This window comes from Podarcis raffonei, chromosome 1 (assembly GCF_027172205.1).
Source record: "Podarcis raffonei isolate rPodRaf1 chromosome 1, rPodRaf1.pri, whole genome shotgun sequence".
Taxonomy (NCBI): domain Eukaryota; kingdom Metazoa; phylum Chordata; class Lepidosauria; order Squamata; family Lacertidae; genus Podarcis; species Podarcis raffonei.
This window is the reverse complement of record NC_070602.1, coordinates 50,542,708-50,561,527: the sequence shown is the minus strand read 5'-3', so window position 1 is coordinate 50,561,527 and position 18,820 is coordinate 50,542,708. Positions and strand designations below refer to the sequence as shown.

At 41.2% G+C, this 18,820-nt stretch overlaps 1 protein-coding gene across 4 annotated transcripts in view; it reads right to left on the bottom strand.

The window, feature by feature from the left end:
- Positions 1–964: 964 nt before the first annotated feature.
- Positions 965–18,820, bottom strand: part of AMBRA1 (autophagy and beclin 1 regulator 1) — a 143,860-nt gene continuing 126,004 nt past the window's right edge. For all 4 annotated transcript variants that reach the window (XM_053386900.1, XM_053386909.1, XM_053386892.1 and 1 more), the window contains 3 exons: positions 14,995–15,087; positions 13,808–14,001; positions 965–2,738 (listed from right to left, as the gene is read on the bottom strand). In XM_053386900.1, coding sequence (XP_053242875.1) covers positions 2,251–2,738; positions 13,808–14,001; positions 14,995–15,087 — 775 coding nt within the window. In that variant the 3' untranslated portion in view covers positions 965–2,250. The remainder of the gene's footprint in view (positions 2,739–13,807; positions 14,002–14,994; positions 15,088–18,820) is intronic.

The following is an 18,820-nucleotide window of genomic DNA, read 5'->3' as shown; positions in this document are numbered from 1 at the left end:
CAAATTCCTTTCAAGAAATGGCACCAAAAGAAATAATAGTTTTCTATTTAACACCAGGACCTTCAACCTTGCTGTTTGGTCACCAGTGGCAGGGAAAGGCAATTAAGAACTCGTCTGGCAGGTATTCTCTGCAAGTTCTTAGGGAAGAAGGAGACTTTAGAAAAAATGTAGTCTTTTGCATGAAACACCCTGATTCACTCTCCTGCTAATGTAATGCAAGCCTTCCCAATCCACCACACCCCCATCTCACATACCCGCTTTCCTCCAGTGTAGTGAACCATTTGTGAACTCTAGGCATTAGTCTATTCCCATGTAGGCATGCGGCAAAGCTATAGATGGGAATTCCATTATCTGGCCGAGGCTCCTGTAGCTCAGAAGTGCAACTGGCACAGGGCAGATTTTAGTGCTTCATTAACACTCTGATGAGGCCTGGCAGCCAGCTGATTTGATTTAAAGTTCATTTCCATGCTGTGATTTAAGGAAACGTTTGCTTAATGTTCTCTAACAGACTCCTCTGACTGTGAGCATAAGAGCTACTTAACAATAGGCTTTATTTATTGTCATGCACTCATGGTGCTGAGAAGACACAGGAGCTAGGCTGAGGGCAGTCTCTTGCAGGTGCTGTGTAAGCATTTCTCAAAAGTATCAGGGTAAATTCACTTTCCTGCACCAGCAGGGTAACTGGCTGTTTCCTTTCTTCTCCTCCAAGATGTGTTTTTTTAATAAAAAAAACCCCCAAAGTTTAAAAGAATTCAGTTTCTTAGCAAAGCAGGCCAATACTGCTTGTTTCCAGAGTCAAGCAGAGAAGACCCTCTCCCACACATTTTTCCTGGGACTTTCAGGAGAAAGCCCCCCTCTTCCCCCAAAGTATGGTCAAGTGAACAGGATGGCACAAGCATGAGCCCATTATTCCAAATACGTTCAACCCAAGCCCTTACCCACAAGAGAAGACAGGAGTCCAGAGAAGGGTTTGTCATATTTTAATGACGTTGATCTTTGGTGTTTCCCTCATTAGCACACTCTCCCCCTACCTTCCTGCTACAAGCTCACTGGGATGGAGAGTTACAAACGAAAAGGAAAATCACATTTTAGACTAGAAACAAAAAAATATCAGCGCCTTGATTTCTCCACTAGAAACTACATGTACAAGGTCAAGGTTTTTCACATGCAACACCTTACATCACAGACACATACCTCACGCTCTGACGCGGAGCTAACCCTCTCTTCCCACCCGCCCCACCCCGCCCCACACAGGGAAGTGCAACCTGGCCATGGCACCATGATCCCGCCAAGCCTCGCCAGGTTGAATTACTATTATTGGCACAGCAAGGGGTGCGAAGTCCTGGGCAACTTCTGTCTAAGTGCCATCTTTACTGGGGTGTGGTTCCCACCCTACCCACATGCTTTACAACTATAATGTTGCCCCACCCACAGCAGCCCCTAAGAGAGTCCTGCTTGCATACAAAGTAGATACTCTTAAAACAAAAGGCCCACACTCCCGAGAGGTTCCTGAGCATGAAGGGATGGTGAAGCCCAAGCACAGCTCTCCCCACCTCCAGTTCTGGGCTGGAAAGAAGAGTAGAACAGAGCCTTGGAGAAGACTACCTTGCCTCATCCAGTCTGCATTATCTCAAGCCATCCAAATCTTCAACTCCTGAAGAGTCGCCTAGCACTTGCTAGCAGGGTGGCAGGGAGTAGAACTCTGGCCTGGAAGATAAATCCACTCTGGTAGCAGAGCTGGGGTGCAAATCCCCTCCACAGTAGCACTTAAACATACACACTCAATAAAGGTTTCAGGTCTCCAAAAGGAAGAGACTACAGTCCTTTTTTATCTGATTAGCTGGTAAGTCAAAAGAAGGGAAAGCGTTTTTTTTTTTAAATAAAAAACCCAAAACAAAGAGTAACATTAAAAGCACTGCAGGGTTAGGGCAAAGCTTAATGGATTCCTGTAGCCAGTGAGCTGAGAAATTTACATAAGGCTCAGCTGAATATCAAGGTTTATTACAGCTACTGTAGAAAATGTGCAGCAAAATGGATGCGGGAAGCTAAGACACAGAATAAAACCTCTTTAAGGATCCTCCTATACAACTGATGGTCTCCCTCTCATCTCCCACCCCTATATACCAATGCCCACTGAGTTACCAGCATCTGGTCAGAGCCAAAATCTCCTACTCCTTCAGTTCCTGGTCAGCTGTGAGGTACAAGTCTCTGCTTAGCAGTACAAGAGTAGCACCAACATACAATTCACCTCTACCTGTTCCGAGATTCTCCACTGGTGCCACCATTACTGTAGAAGTTGGTATTGTCAGGAAGATGGTTATTATTACTTAGGTCACTGTACTCAACTGGTCCCTCAGTGTCCATCAAGGACTGAGCCTGCTCTGACAGGCTCTGCCCACTAGCTTCTTCTCCCTCCACCTCGTCAGAGGACGTCCGTGGGCTCAAGCCACGCTCTGTCACCTGCATGGACTCAGAAAGGGTTCGTCCTTCAAGCTCAGATAACAGCTCCTGGGAAGTGGATGGCTGAGCTGAGCTACCATCTGTTCCAATGGATTCAGTGCCAGTTTGAGAACTGCGGTGGATCCGGTGACTCACAATGATATTGTTGCCAAAACCACCCATGGATGCCATGGTGGTGCTTTGCTCTCGCTGGACCACAGCAGTCATGCCACCCTCAGCCATCAGCCTTTGGATTCGGATCAGAGCATCCTCCCCAGAAGCCCCATATTCTGGACCACCTGGAAGAGAGGAAGAGGGAGGCAGCTTAATTTTTGTTTAGAAGATTGGTATCCGTATCTTTTCATCAAAAAGGCAGCTGACAACATTATTTAAAACACTACAATACTACAACACTATAACACACTACAATAATACAACAAGGTAAAACAGAAAATAATATTATAGCAGGAAATGTACGGATAAATTCTCACCAATCTTAAATGCTGTCAAAAGCCTGAGCATATAAAAATAGCTTTCAGCCAATGCCTGAAAGGCAGAAATCTGTGGCACAAAAAAGGCCATGAAATAGGCAAGGAAAGAACAGGATGATGCACACCAGTTGGGAAAGCAAGCAGCATGTATAGGATGCTACTATGTCCTAAAAAATTCTCTAATGTTTAAATTGCCTACAATTAGCCTGGTGGTTCCAAATAGCATTTGTATAATCACTGCATGTTGAGTACTCGCTTGTTGCACTCATTTCACATATCTTCCTTCAGGAATGTGTTCTTTTACGTGTCTATCACTTTGTGAGCAGTACATACCCTATTTTTTGTACTTCAGAAAAATTCAAACCCCTCTTTGCAGCAGCCACAGCACTATTCTTTTGTAATTTATATGTAGGAGTTAAAACAGACAAGCAGCAGTCACACATTTATTGCTGGGCTGCACCATTACCTTCCACAAGTGTGTGAACTGATTGTTTGACCACAAAAGCTAACATGCCATGTTAAGAGAAGGCTAATGAAAAGCCTTCTCTTTAAGTAGCTAATTATGTAAGAGCCCCTAGTACTTCACATGGTGAAACATTCAAACATCCATCCCCACATCCACAGTATGCAATGGGGTCATCCTGCAACAGTTTCATCATGTGGGGCTTCTGCTCCTCTGTTTAAGTTCTGGAACATGGCTAAGTTTTCACAAAATGGGCACCTACTGGATAAGACTGTGAGACTATTGGTAACAACCAACATTTCTTAAGTGTTGTGTGCCGCACCAAGACCTCTTCAGTTCCACTGTTTGAAAGGCCAGCAGCGACATCAGCCCAGCACCACATCAAGCCTATTCTCCCAACAGTGATGGAATATTGCACGTAAGAGGTAGAAGACTGGGACCAAGGGAGTTCAAGTGTTAATGCAACTAGCATACACTAAAGTACTATTTGACTGCCTACTGGACCACTGCATGCTACTGCCAGTGGTAAATAACCAATTTCTTTCCTATTAACATTTCATTTGAATTTTTGCTTAAAATAGTACATGTTGCAACATTAAGTGGTTCAAGAAAACATCTACTACAGAAACAAGATACCAACCACTTCCAATCCTAGCAAATCTCCCACCTAGATAATATCCAGCAATAGATTCATAGGGTTGAATCTAATGTAGTCATAGAGTAGAACCACTGAAATCATGACTAGCTTAAATTTCATTTATTTCAATGTTGCTACCTTAAGGACAGCAAAGTATGGAACCAGCATATAGCCTTCAACCAAGAAATTTTTCACACTGTTATATATGTATAAAAATCTAATTTCAAATTCATTTAGAGTGTGTGTGTGTGTGTGTGTGTGTGTGTGTGCGTGCACACGCTTGTAAATGAGCTCTTATTTATAGGTTCCCACATAGCATGAGACTTGTCCCAATAAATACTTGAAAATTGGCTGAACATTTTGAAGTTACCTTTCAACCACAAAAATCATTTGGCAGTCAACTAAGCTGTGGAGTGCACAACTCAACACAGGTTTCAAGTAAAGGCATCCTTTTTGAAATCAACGTTTTAAAATTGGATTAGCAGAATAATGTGCTTTATAGTCCCAAGGCCTACACCCTCATAACCTGCATCCAAATGTGATGCAAAAAAAGTGGTCCACTGTTGGATTGCTCAACCAAAAGTGGAAATAAGAGGTATGCACATTTTTCAATTGTGTCTGCTTACTAAACAAGTCACTGCCCCCTTTCCTCTCAGACTGTGGAAAAAAGCACTGCCTATTCTTCAAGCCCTCAAAGAATCATGAATTGTGGAAAGAATGGTGCCCCAAGGAATAATTGTAGCTAGGAAAAAAAATGGCTCACTGGAACAGCCTGGTGGAAAGATCAGCAATTAGCTGCCTCTCACTTATAGGCTGCTGAAAAGAAATATCCTTATTCAATGGAATGTTCTGAATTGCTCCATAGAGGGATGCAGCAGCCACAGGCTACCTGATCCTTATTAAAGATATAAATCTTTCTTCCAGCCTTCAAAGAGCCATCAGGACCAATTACAAGAGAGGAAGAAGTGGCCAAATGCTTCCTAAGCAACAGGCAAACTGAACAGAACATTGGAAAAAACAACAGCTTAAAAACTAATGTTGAATGAAAAGCAAAATAAACTAACACTTAACACACAGTTACGTACCCAATATAGCTTGGAATTATTTGCCACAGTACAAAGATACTAGAAGCACAGGTGTGCAGAGTATGGAAGCAGATTTTCTGTCAAATATGTACTAGGAAAGCATGCAATGTACCATCAAATGCTCCTCTAAGTTCCCATAGCATTAAGCAAACAGAAAGGAGTTCAAGTAAGCTACATGAGAATGTTTTTCTCTAAGGAAAATGCTTTTTACATACTGTTTACACTACAGCTTTCCCCTGGGATGAAAACTGTTAATAAGCAATACTGACATTAGGTGCTAAAAGTAGATAATGACAAAGAATCTCAATTGGAATCAATGCTATTTAGCTTATTCATAAAGTGATCTGGAGTCAGAGGTGAGCAGTAAGTTAGTCCAGTTTATGGATGACACATTATTCAGGATAGCAAAAACCCAAGAGGACTGTGAGGAGTGTTTAAAAAAACAAAACCTCTTGAAACTGGATGAATGAGCAACAAAATGCTGGATGAGGTTAAAGGCAAGTTACATACATACTGAGACAAAGATAACACTTCAGTTGATATCTGAGGTAGCTAGGAAAGAGATGTTGACATTGTGGCATATAAAAACGTAAGAACCTGCTGATTGGATCAGGCCAAAGGCCCACTTAGTCCAGCATCCTGTTCTCACAGTGGTGAATGAGATGTATATGGGTAGCCCACAAGCAGGACTTGAGGCAGGCCTCCTACAGCTGAGGTACAGAATAGCTATCATGGGTGGTAGCTCTATGAAAAAAATGGCCAAAAAAACCAGCTGGGAGATTGCAGGAAAGGGAGGGACACTCCTAGAGGTGATGATCTCTTCTTTTATACAAATATATCTTCTATCCTAAGCTGTAGAACAAAATATATACACTCAGAGCAGCCCTGGTGATAACTTGGAGAAGTTTACGGCCATGTTCAACCATGAGTTTGGCATCCCAAGTTTCTCAGAGCATTCACCAATACACTCAGAAGAAAAGATTACCCCAGTCAGCATGTGCTTAGTTTAAACATTCCAAAATTCAGAGTAGTCATGACCGTCTGCTACATGAAAAACAACAAAGTCTTGTAGTACCTTCAAGACTAAAAAAATATTATGGTATACAGTAATACATGTTAGTCATTAAGATGCTACAAGACTGTTGCTGCAAAGTACTAAAATGGCTACAAGACATTGGAATGCCTAAATAATTTTCTTAAGACCTTAAGGTGCTACAAGACTTTTTGTTCTTTCTCCATCATTAACATCTACATTTTGGGAAGCTACCCTTCTATAGCTTTTGGTGACCAAAATCCCAGTTTATGCGAATCACAGCTATAAATGTAAGCTGTATTTAAGCAACTTATATTACACAAATGAGAAAAGATGAGTAAGGAGTGACATGATGACAAAAGTTTATAAAATTATGCATGGCACAGAGAAGGTGAACAGCTTTTTCATTTCAAGAAGACTCCAGTCCAGTAACTAATGCAGTATTACTATAGCTAGTGGACAACAAGGAAAAGGGGAGGAGGGGTCCATGTTGTTTCTCCTCTCTGAAGCTATTCATAGCAAAAAACTTCACTGCACTTACCCATCTGCTGAGAATACATCAGGAAAGGGTGACCATCTTCAAGCAAGGAAGACCTTCAGGCATTCTCTCTTATTATTAGCAAGTACTATCCTTATCTCAAGGGTATTCAAGCTTTAGCTAAATCTAGCATCTTTCATTGGATACTGTTGGAATGACTTGAGTGAGGTAGATATTAACTACACCTATAGACCTTCTGCTTTATGTGAACAAAACCAGCCCCAAGTACTAGAAACCATCTAAATATTTCTTAGCACCTGACGTCTTCCCTTTGTATATCTTTGTCATATAAAATGAGGAGCTCATCCTTTTTAGAAATGTAAGTCTACCACACTTGTCAGCTATTGCTTCACTTGCAAGCCCTAGGATGTGCTGAGCCTTTCAGGCAGAACATGCCAACATGCTCTTCCTTCCTGGCTTCCTCTTCCACACAAGTCATCTGTTTTAATTCTGCGGCAAGGGCAAAATTCCAGGGGCTGGGGCTGTTGCCTAGTCCCAGAAGCAGCAGGTGCTGATTTCACAGCAGGGCTGGCTGCTTGGTAATTTATCATGTCAGGAGTGATCTGATTAATAAAGACTAGGAAATGCAGAGAAGCCGAAGCTAGCATTTTTACCAAGGGCTTCATCTTCAGCAGCATTGTTAGGCCCACAAGGCATCAGCATTTGCCCTGTTGCTCTCTTGGCCTAGCTCATTCCCCCTCTCCCTCCCCTGAATGTATTAGCACTTCCATCTAACAAATTTCAGACAGGAAGCAGTTTTCATCATGTGCAGCAAGAACACAGAGTCCCACGGCATCTTTAAAGATGCACACGTTTATTGTGGCATGAGCCAACTTCAGCAAATGCAACAGGTGTTTCCCCCAGATGACAAGAACTGAATTGCACATTATAAAAAGGTGCAGCACTCTTTCCTCAGTGTAAGAGAAGTGGATGCAGCACATGATCTAAAGGCTGAATGTCAACCATTACCCAAAGTAACAAGCAGCAGCAATAGAAGAAAGTATCTCAAGAGGTTTTCCAATGTTGTTTTGCATAGATATTCATTCCTGGACACTATGCCCTTTTCAGGCTTTATTAGTAATTTAGATGTACCATGCTTATGTATTGGTGATAAGTAGCAATTTTGATGCCCCACCTATAAAAAAGGCTCAACATAATCAGTTGGAACATCATGAGAACTACTACTTTATGAAAAAAATTAAAAAATGCCCAGTAGCACCTTAGAGACCAAATAAGTTTGTTCTGGGTATAAGCTACAGTATTGCTACAGGACAATTTTTAAATTTATTTCAACTGCGTCAGACCAACACAGCTACCTACCTGAATCTACTACTTTATGGTGCCATGCAACTCCTGTAAATTTGTTGCTCTAAGCCAATTATGCAGCTTGTTATTGGGATATTACAGAGCCAGGAGGGAGGGAGATCATATACTCAGGTGGGAAAGAGTGATTCAAATGGCTCCTGGTTATGAACATGTATTGAGTCACAGTGGAATTTCAACATAAGGAAGCAGCTCCCATGCGCTAATGAAAGTGCAGCTGAGCTCTGAGTCCCAAATATCTTTTTATAACGAATGAAATTATAAGCAGGTGGGTGCCATATGGTATTTAGATCACAGTTTTATAAATTTGCCTCTAATCATGATTGTATAAATAAATTAAATAGCATTGTTCCATATGGTTCATTGTTCAGGAGATATTTTTCTAATCGAGTAGTTTTTAAAGTTCTTGCTTTAAAAAGCCCTGTCTACACAAACTCATCTCCCAAGGGAACACTAATATCTGCCGTGGAGTACCATGCATGTTGCAAAAGATTATGTAAAGAGCTCTAGAACACACATTCTGTCCATGCAGAATACTGGCTAGATTCAGTGGGACTCACCATTGCTTCATACAAAATTTGCAACCCAACACACCGTATACCCTGCACATGCAACTTTGCATTTACAGGAGCATCAATAAATGTGGGCAGGTATCTTACTAGGATTGTTGCTCACCATTACTGATCTTCTCAATGAACAGCCTTCAGTAAACACCCTAGGGTTGTTTACAACAAGACAAGAAACCACCAGCATAATCAATTATTTCCCCCCAACATGACAAAGACTGGTCTTGCATCTAAAACAAGACTAATTAGTTTTCTATCTACTTAAACTAGCCCTTGGAGTCCTTTTGCTTGGTGTTATAAAAACTAATAATTTACTGCTGTTTGCATGACATTTATTTGCAAATATGAAAAAGTGGAAACAACTATATTACTCATATATATTTAAGTTCCGTTTCTCCATGGTGAAAGAACATTTGCAGTCCTGTTGCATCCTTTTTCTTGTTAGTTTTTTTTAAAAAGGCAGAGTTTTGAATGTTTAGAATTCCTCCACTGGTGATAATGGATATCCAGCAGCGACATTTTATGATACTCCTTTCATGGAGACCTGCGGGATTCTTAACTCAAATCACTGGGCAACATAAATGATTGCTTGGGTGCTTTTTGGTCTTCTTGCTTGTTTTGATCACCTTGCTCTCAGACTGCCATAGCTTTTATATGGCCCACACAGAAACAATAATTTGGAAAACCGACATCGCCACTATATATTATAACCCTATTAGAAAAAAGAACATTACTGTATTTGATACCAGTTTTTGGTGGGTTTTTGGTGGTTTCTTAGAAAAATAGGTGCCGGTTCTCACCATAAAGTTGTTACAGTAAGTGCCACACTTTTTAACAACAAAAAAGAGATGCCAGTACTGCGTACCCTTGAGTGCCCCCTTAAAAAAAAAAAAGACTGCTTATTAATTGCATGTGTGCAGGTGGGAGAGATTTTTAGAAGCAGATTCATTATTATACATGAAATTCTGTCCGGGAAGGATACTGTATAATTTCTCTAATATTACAGGGGATTTTAAAAGTTTAATTAAAGGTAGGAAGTTGAGTTCTATAGATCTTTTATACTATTTGATAAGATGATTGCAAGGTATTTAATTTTTGTGCTTCACTGCATGCATTTTACCCTTAGAAGTAAATAACTTTGATTTAGAATAATTTTATGACAAGGAACCTTTTCATCTCTTTCATAATACTTGGGGGGGAAAGGTTAATAATTCTAAAATGGTTAGAACATCTTAAGTTCACTAGTTCCTAAATATACAATCCTCTTTTTCCCTGCTACCCATAAATCCTTTTTAGCAATGGGTTCTATAAGTAAAGCAAAAAGGGTGCCTAGGGGCATCCTTGACATAACTCTCTAAAAAGGTGAAAATGAAGTTTGCTATGTGCCCTTAAACTTCAATCAATCTTAGAAGGGAAAATGACAGCAAATAAATGACTAAATTCAAACCAGCTGAAAAACCAACTCGGGAAAGACAACACTGGGTGATGTGAGCAGATGTAACACAGAGGGAAAAGCAGCTGCTGTCCTTTCACTTTGGTTGTTCCCACACTGGAAATCACCTTAAAGCAAAATCTACCCTTCAAACACCTGAGCTGTTCTGCCATTCGCTCTAGGTGGATGTCATTCAGAGAACGGACCCACCAAGTTTTTGAAACAGCCCAAAGCCAGCCTCTCAATGAGCACAACTTAAATTAAAAAAAAATATATGTGTCCACTGCAACACAAAAACAAAACCCTATTGCCTATACATACAGTCACCATCATGGTATCTCATTCCACAGAGAGGGACACTGGTGCAAGTCCACAATTCCAATCCATTTTGCTCAGTCTGAAAGAATGATCAGGTACTAGATACAAAATTCAGAAAGCAACTACCAGATTCCTCATTTAAAATGACTTAACTGTATTTGAAGGAGGACTAAAGTCCTGAAAATTTGATTCCAAAGCAATTGGCAACCACATTGGAGGCCTCTACAGTTAAAGGAGGTATTTCCCAAGGAACTGGGGAAACTTTTACATCCAGAATGATTTTCCTACATGTGTTCAACACACTCTACATGAACCTGAATAACTGAAGAAGTAAGTTCTGAAAAATGAATTCACCCTGCACTGGAGACCCCCAGAAATGGACAAAGATATTCAAGGTAAAAGACCACAAACTCGTTCAAGGATGATTATCACTAGCTCATATGCCATATGACTTCTCATTGGACTCTGAAATATCTTGGCTACAAATCTCAAGTCATGGAAGAAACCCTGACATCAAGATGACAAGACGCTGCACCATCTCCCTTTGCATCATTGCAAATTATTTAGGAATTTGATTTTAAAATTAAGAACAATTGCTCTCATTATTAAGTCAAAGGCTTGACGACTTGCCAAGGATTGGGTATATGATCAATTCCCCTTCACTGTTCTGCCAGTGCCCTCATATTTATAGGTTGACAACCTCAGTATTTGGCCAGAAGTGATAAGAATAATAGCCATTATGAGCAAAATCTGTGTCCTGTTTATTTCAATGAAAGAGTTAAACATGTGCTTAAATCTCCCCCATGGAATCAATGGGACTGAAAGTGTGGAATTGGATTGGATATTGCCTTGTACTGGAAACATTTTTAACCAGCAAGAGATCTTTGAGCCTGACATTTGTCATTTTCATTTGCCTAAACTTACATTTCTTTGATTGATGTAGGCTTTAGCAGCAACAGAGTACACAAGACAGCAATTAACTGACAGAAAAGGAAACATCTGCACTAGAGGGATTCACTTTTAATAAGTTTACTCACATTATCGTCATCCTTCCAAAGAAGGAGCAGAGACTCTCAGAAAGACAATCTCTGCAGAACCCTGCAGAAGGGGAAACGGGCTACATTTACCAACGTGACAAAGACCTGTTTCTAATGCTATGCTGTAGGTCTTTCCACATGACACCTGTGATAAAAAGTGCCCTGCCCTGGCAAAGCATTATACACATTAAGAAAGCCTGCAATCCAAGCCATTTGTAATACACATTTCTCCTTTTCTGTCTTCTTCCAAAGTAGTCACTGAACCAACTGAGTAATGTCTTTTATCATCCTGCTGAGTGCCACCAATACTATTCAGTCTCATAATGATTTACATCAACAAAGCTCTTTACAAATACTAATTAATCCACAAAACCTCCTGGGGAAATACTGTAGGAAATGTTTATTCCATTTTACAGACAAATTCAATCATTTTCAAAGGCTGCATGGCGAGTTCATGGCAGACTTGGGATATTCACTCAGGAATTTTTGAATCCTAACTGTGTTACTTGATTGGCAGAGAATACTGCTTCGCTTTTATAGTTATGGCTGAGCTTCTCCTCACCCCCTGGCTTGCCTTGTAAGCAGTTCAGTTGTTCTAAGCTTTGGGGGAAATGTGGTCTTTCCGGGCTTTTTCTGAGAAAGCACCAAGCCCAGCAATGCTTGGAGCCAGCCCTCTCTGCTGGTCCCCTTCCCTTCCCAAAAGCTTACTATTGGGGGTGAGATAAACTGTAGTAGTGAGGACTTGCAGAGGCATCCACACCTTATCTTTATGAACTATCAAATTACTGATGGGAAAGCTGGGAAACAGGAATTCTAAATTCTCTCAGCTTAATGGATTAAAGTGGAAGACATTAGGAACTCTGCTACCCAGTAGCAATCTGAGCATGTTTAGACTGAACAGTAAATATTTAGTTTCTCCTCCTCCACTCCTCCCACCCCGCTTGCTTTATTAAGCTATACTAAAGACTGAGCAGAATTTAGGGTTCTCAAGTAACATTAACTATATATAATAAAAAATAGGGAAAACAAGCTTCCAATTTTCTCCTGGTGGTCATGCTGGGAGAGCAGGGGGTAGGGGAGCTACAGTTCAGCATTAGAAGCAAACACAATTATTATCCACTCAATCTACTGACAAATGTGGTGGTTCCTGATATCTGATGCAAATCTACTTTCTGAATTTATCCTCAAATAGAAACCTGAAGGAAAGATTGCAATCACTTCACAGTAACTGATTTTACAACTGCTGCGAGCGGAAGCTGTGCCTGTAACAAAAAATGAATTGCTTACTGAGATGACAAGTCAAGGTGTTATGTCCTACAAACTAACATGCTCTATCTCTATTTAGTGCAAGTGGAAAAGACCCCTATATCTTTGTTCAAAGGAAGCCTAGCATCTATGATAGGGCAGCTGATAAACAGGAGCACTATAGAATTGTTTTAAGGATTTACTTTAGTATGGATGACTCCAAACAATCTGATTTTCTGGTGAACCTTCCTATCTGCACAGGTTGATGCATTCTGTGTCAGTGGTCTTTTACAAATGACATCAGTGGGAGGAATCTGGCTTCCAGCTTGAAACCCAGCACGTTCACAAGAATTTCCAGAATCCCAGCTTTAACTTTTAAAAGTCTCTAAGCTCTCAGAGTTGCACAGGAATAATAATAAAAACAAATCAAGATACTGAAATCAAAACATAGGGTGGGCAGTGTTTCCAAACAGCTAGTGGAAGGGAATGAGTTGCCCTATTAGTATTCAGACAGTCCAGATCAAGCCAGTTCTTCAGTATCTCTTGAGGTCTGGCCTTCTGGTACTTCTCCCCCCGCCCCCAAAGAGTATACCTAAGGTCTAAGTGAAACATATGTTCCCACAGAGACTATGGGTAGGTGGCAAGCATTATTTCAGAAGCTAAGCATCAAAACATTATTTAGATGTGGGCACCTGCTGGCAGAAAAACAACAACAGAGAAGAGCGCAGGAGGAGACATAGTGCTGGTGACCAACAACTGATTTCCATCAGTTGCTTGTCATCATTCAGTGAAGTCCCCAACATACTTGCAAATGTTTGCAATTCACACAACGTTTGTGGTCTGTTATGTGTGAGAGAAATGTTTTCTAAACCTCCGCAAGTGACACAGAGAGGAAAAGTTTCCTTTGCTAGAATCTTGGCACTCTTTAATCTGAGGAAGGAGCAGCAATTTGTTGGCTTATTGATAATGTTTTAGATGCAAGCCTCTTTGGACACAAGCTCAAGAGGTGTGAAGACCAAAAGGAAGGTAACCTATACTGGAAAAATTACAAGATTCTTTCACTCTATCAAGGAAGGCTGTGGCTATGGATAAGGCAGCTTTTATATGTAGATAAATTCTACTTTTAAGAATGTCACATCCCATGTTCCCTTACACAGTGTATAAGACAACAACTTTTGGTTATTTTACATCAGTTCTAACCTTCTGCAGTCCCTGAAGCAGAACCTCCTGGTTCCTGAACTTCCCTCTCCGTTTGTGTCTCTGCGTTCTGCAGCTGAGGAGCCAGAGTCTGTGTGCCCTGTGATGTCACAGAAGTGGTTGGGTTCCGTGGCTGCAGGCCTATGGCATTCATTAGACCCATGTCCCTGTCTGTCCTCCATGTGGCTCTGCTAGTTCTAAAGAGAGAGAGAGAAAGAAATTGAAGGGTAAACACACAACATCCTCTATGTTCCTGAAAACAGTAATTTATCAGTAATTTGTCCTGCACTTCAGTGAACACCATAAGCATCTTCTTTGTACAATGATCTAGATGTTGTGCACTATAGTTTGCATCATCCCTGACCACTGGCAATGCTGGAAGTTGCCATCCAAAACATCTGGAGGACACTATACTGGCTAAACATGATCTAGAACAGGGATGTCCAACCAGTAGATCACGATCTACCAGCAGATCCCTGGCTTATCCTGGTAGATTGTGGGATCCTTATTGTGTACAAAAAGCTAAAAAACTGTGCAATCCTCCCCCCCACCCCAAAAAAGCTCAACAACTCTGAGCACTTCACTCCTAAAAAAAAGTTCAACAGCTCTGGGCAATCCACCCACCCCATGCACACTCCTCCTTCCAAGGACAATGGGTAGAACACTGCCAGTTTTTTAATACTGGGAGTAGATCACAGTCTCTGGAGAGTTGGACATGCCTGATCTAGAAGGTAGTCAAAGTGTCTATTTAGCTATCCTCTACCTTTTATCTCTATGAATGATTTTGGTTAAAGACCTCAGTGTTAGTGCCAGATTCTCTGTTTTAGGTTGTAACTAGTCTCGCCTCGCAGCATTTCCCTTACCATCATTTATTTCTATTTCATGTAACATTTTCACACAAAGCACATATAGCTTCTCAAATGACTTAAATGAGGGTATGATTGGCAGCTAGAAGGACTGCAGTTGACAGATGTATTTTAAAATTTCAGCCTGCACCAGTGAATAGACCAAACGTAACCACTGGTAGTCAGTCAAGTGCCAAAGGGAAGATAAGTTTTAAATATTCAGCCATCATAAGAGGGAAACACAGGCATAACCAGCCCTTGTAAATTTGATGGAAGAAACATACAGCTCAGCATGTGCTCCCAAGCTATGACTGATTGCCCCTACACTCATCCCCCAAGACTCACCCAGGCCGCTCGGTACTCCTGCTGTTGGAATGCACAGTGAAGACGGTCTCATTCAGCTGGTCCCAGTAGTACTCAACCCCAGAGTTTAAGGCCCTGCCGTACAAAAGGAAAATGGGAAATTAAGACATTTTTCTCCATAAGACCTCTATAGGAAGACGTAACCATGCTACTATACTTGGCAAAATAATCAGTTTCAGAACTTGCAGCATATATTGTCAAAATGTGAACTATATAATCAGGCCGGGTCCCACAAACCTGTCTGTTCACCTGTGATCATGGTTGCTACTATGTGGAGAGTCATTTGCATTCTGAGATTTTCTACTTGGATTTGGTTATTTTCAGCACACTGCTATGAATGCCCAGAAGTAGCAAGGTATAAATCTTATTTGCGTGAAGAGCAGCTGTAAACTTTGGTAGCTACATATAAACTAACCCTGTCAAAACATTCAGTGGCAGAGCCCTATGATGCCTAATGGCAGCAGAAGGGCTTCTTAAAGGATCAGGCAGTAGGACTACTGAGGAACACATGCATCCGTAAAGCTCCATAAACAGGACCATATTGCTCAGGTGGAATTTTGCATGCAAGACTGTTCGTATGTGTGACCCTTATAAGCAGCCAGATAATTATTGTCTGGCTTATTTATGGCATTACCATTAGCCTGGTAGCTGACTGACAAATGGATTAGGCCTACCTGAGTCAAGAAAGTGTAGTTTTATTTTACTTTAGGTTTTTCAAGAAGCACCTGTCTGACACACATAAACATACTTCAGTATGCTTTCACTTCCCCTTCAAATTTCATCTATTCTGCATTGAAGTCCTGGAAATTAATAACAGCTGTGTTAATTACCCACCCAAGACTCCAAGGAATTGTGGAGTCCTCAAGATAGTGCCATTAGGGACATTCCAAGATGTGGGAGCAAGAAAACTAGACAATCATGAAGCGCATCTAACTAACCTAATGGAACTAAAATTTAAGACAGACATAATATGCTTTCTGTAGTCACTCTTTGAACCCATGTGACAAGCAGCAACCCTAGCCTAGCCTTGCCCACAGCAACAAAAATTGGAAGTATGGCATATTGAGGGCATATATTAAGAGCTTCAGAGTAGGGAGAAGCTCAGTCAGGTGTGAAAGGTCCCCAAGGTCAGCTTGACAAATTTTGTGATTGCACAGGTCCCTGGTTGACTTAAGACACATGAAGTACCACTGAAGAAGTGTTCCACAAGTGTCCTGAGCACTGTTTAGCATAATAAAGCTCTGGAAGCTAACTGTCTAAATATGTGCCCTACAACAAAAGCAACACACTTCATTAATAAGATACATGCCTGTTAAGGAGTGCTTGCAAATTTTATACAAAATACGGACAGCCCCGTTTATGTGGGGGTTATGTTCCGAGCCACCACATGGATCGGGGAAATCATGTATAACTGAAACTCATTGAAAAAGCCTGCAAACACCCCATTCTGCCCTTTTAGTGACGTCTTTATGACGTTTCTGGGTCACTTCCAGGTTCGGCACAATGTGCAAATACATGGTTGCACACATATTGAATGTGCATAAATGGGGGGCTTTCTGTATTTCAGTGGAGAAAAAATGTGTAACCTGTGTGAAGATTGTTTCTTGCAATACTCACACAAGTTTTGTACTTTGTGAAACTTATAAACAAAATGGAGAGCAACAACTGAACATAACTACAGATGTGTCATGTAACAATTTCCATACTGTCCCAACAAATGCTCTTCCACGTGGGAAATTTGTAACCTTTGAAGCTACCTTCACATGTGGTGCTAAAATGCTTATGCCATAAAAACAACTCCTACTGGATGCAAATTTGGATTCAGCTATGACAGTCAAAAGCACAAAAGATCAAGATAGCAGGCCTCTGTAGAAGGTTTCATTCCAAATTCTCAAACCTTCCCCTTGTAGATTAACTAGCATATTTGCAGTCTCAATGTAACAAGCAAGCACCAAGGTGATTTGGCAGGATACTAGGAATAGGTTGCCATCTGTCACTTAAATCCGAGGAAGATGTAAATCAAAATCTCTGCATTTATAATATCTTACACAGAGTGAAATAAAATAAAAACTAAAAAAACCTCATTTCCCATTTTTAATTTTGGGCTGCAGCAAACAAGGTATTCCAGCAGAGCCTGTGGCTCCGTAATAAGCTTCTGTCAGGCACCCTTCCCAACACAAAATATCGGCAGCAGTGAGGATCTCAATCCAGTCATTATTTGAGATTGTATTTCCCCCACTCTACCATCCCAGTCAGAATAAAGGAGGTACAGATTGACCACCTTTTCAGAAGGTGATCTAGAACTAAGTTTGCTCTACCAGCAAGAAAGCAAAGAATCCAGTGTCATTACTTGCCCTCATAGTTTTAAGGCAATGTAAAACAAGCCTTTTCATCCCTCCATTCTTTTTTTGCTGGATGCTGTAAACACAGCCTTTAACACCCCTCTATACTCTGCTGCCGTGTTGGAAACTGAGATATGAAAGCTAGGAGCTAAATTTCACCTTAAACCTAGGTTATGGGCGCCGCAACGGAATGGCCAGGCGTGCTTTTTTTATAACAAGATTACAAAGCTGAAAATGAATGAACTTCTACTAAAACCTTATATTCATTTTTCACATAGTCTAGTCCTCATCTGAAGACTGAAAAAAACAAATCCACACGTCCCCTGCTCCCCCCCCCCATATTCCTATGTGGGTTCATATGGAGAAACCCAGCCTGATGGGTGGGGTTTAAATAAGCAATTATTATTACTATTATTTCCCCAGTCCTCAGAGAGTGGCTGGAAGTGGGGAGGAAGAAATCTTAGGCACAGTACTAAGGCCCAGAGCTCAGAAACTGCTCGTATTAATGAAATTCCCAGTCACAAACTGTGCCTAGAACAATGGGAGTTTTGAATGCTGATCTGCTGCCAACTGAAAGAAGCGGGACTTTACAAGAACATTTTGGCCCTTGCAAAAAGCAGGGGACAAATCACTTGAATGATTTGAAGGGGCTAAAAGCAGACCACTAGTTTGGAAATGGTAATTAGGCAGGATGCGGAGATCAAGGGTGCAGGTATTGGAGGTGCCAAGCAAGCTCCCTTGGGAGCCATAAGTGGGGAGCCCAGTCTTGTGTTGCCACCCTCTGGACCTATCACAGAGGAGGCACTCAGAAGAATGGCCTCAGGTGACAGTCGCAGTGTCTGGGTTGGTTAACATGGGGAGAGGCGGTCCTTGGGGTATTGCACACTTGAGCCCTTTAATGCTTTCTAAGTCAAAACCAGCACTTTGAACTGGGCCCAGAAACTAACTGGCAGCCAGCGTAGTAGGGCCAGGATTGGCGTTATGTGCTCAAACCATCTTGCCCGGGTGAGCAACCTGGCTGCTGAATTGTGCACTGGCTGAAGTTTCTGAACCATCTTCAGAAAAAACCCCACATATAAAATGTTGCAGAAATCTAACCTAGAGGTTAGATTTACTTGGAAGGATGGGAACTATAAATTTTAAAAGGCATAAGGAAAGCCAGAGGGGAAAAAACCCTAAAACAAATGAGCATCCAGGATAAGTCCCATAACTGTTTATTCCATGCTTGTTCCATGCTTTCCCAGGTACATTGATTGGCAGAGTAAATAATGCAACTGCAGAGGTGATTCAAATTGTGTTTCTTTCTGGAAACAGGTGAAAACACTTGTAGCTATCTGGCGTCACATATGCAACCTGATTATTCTCAGCTACATTCCACATGAGCAGCTCTTCCATGCTGTGGGGTAAATGCTTACTGCTGCTCATATCACACACACACACACACACACACACTAAAATCAGGGACA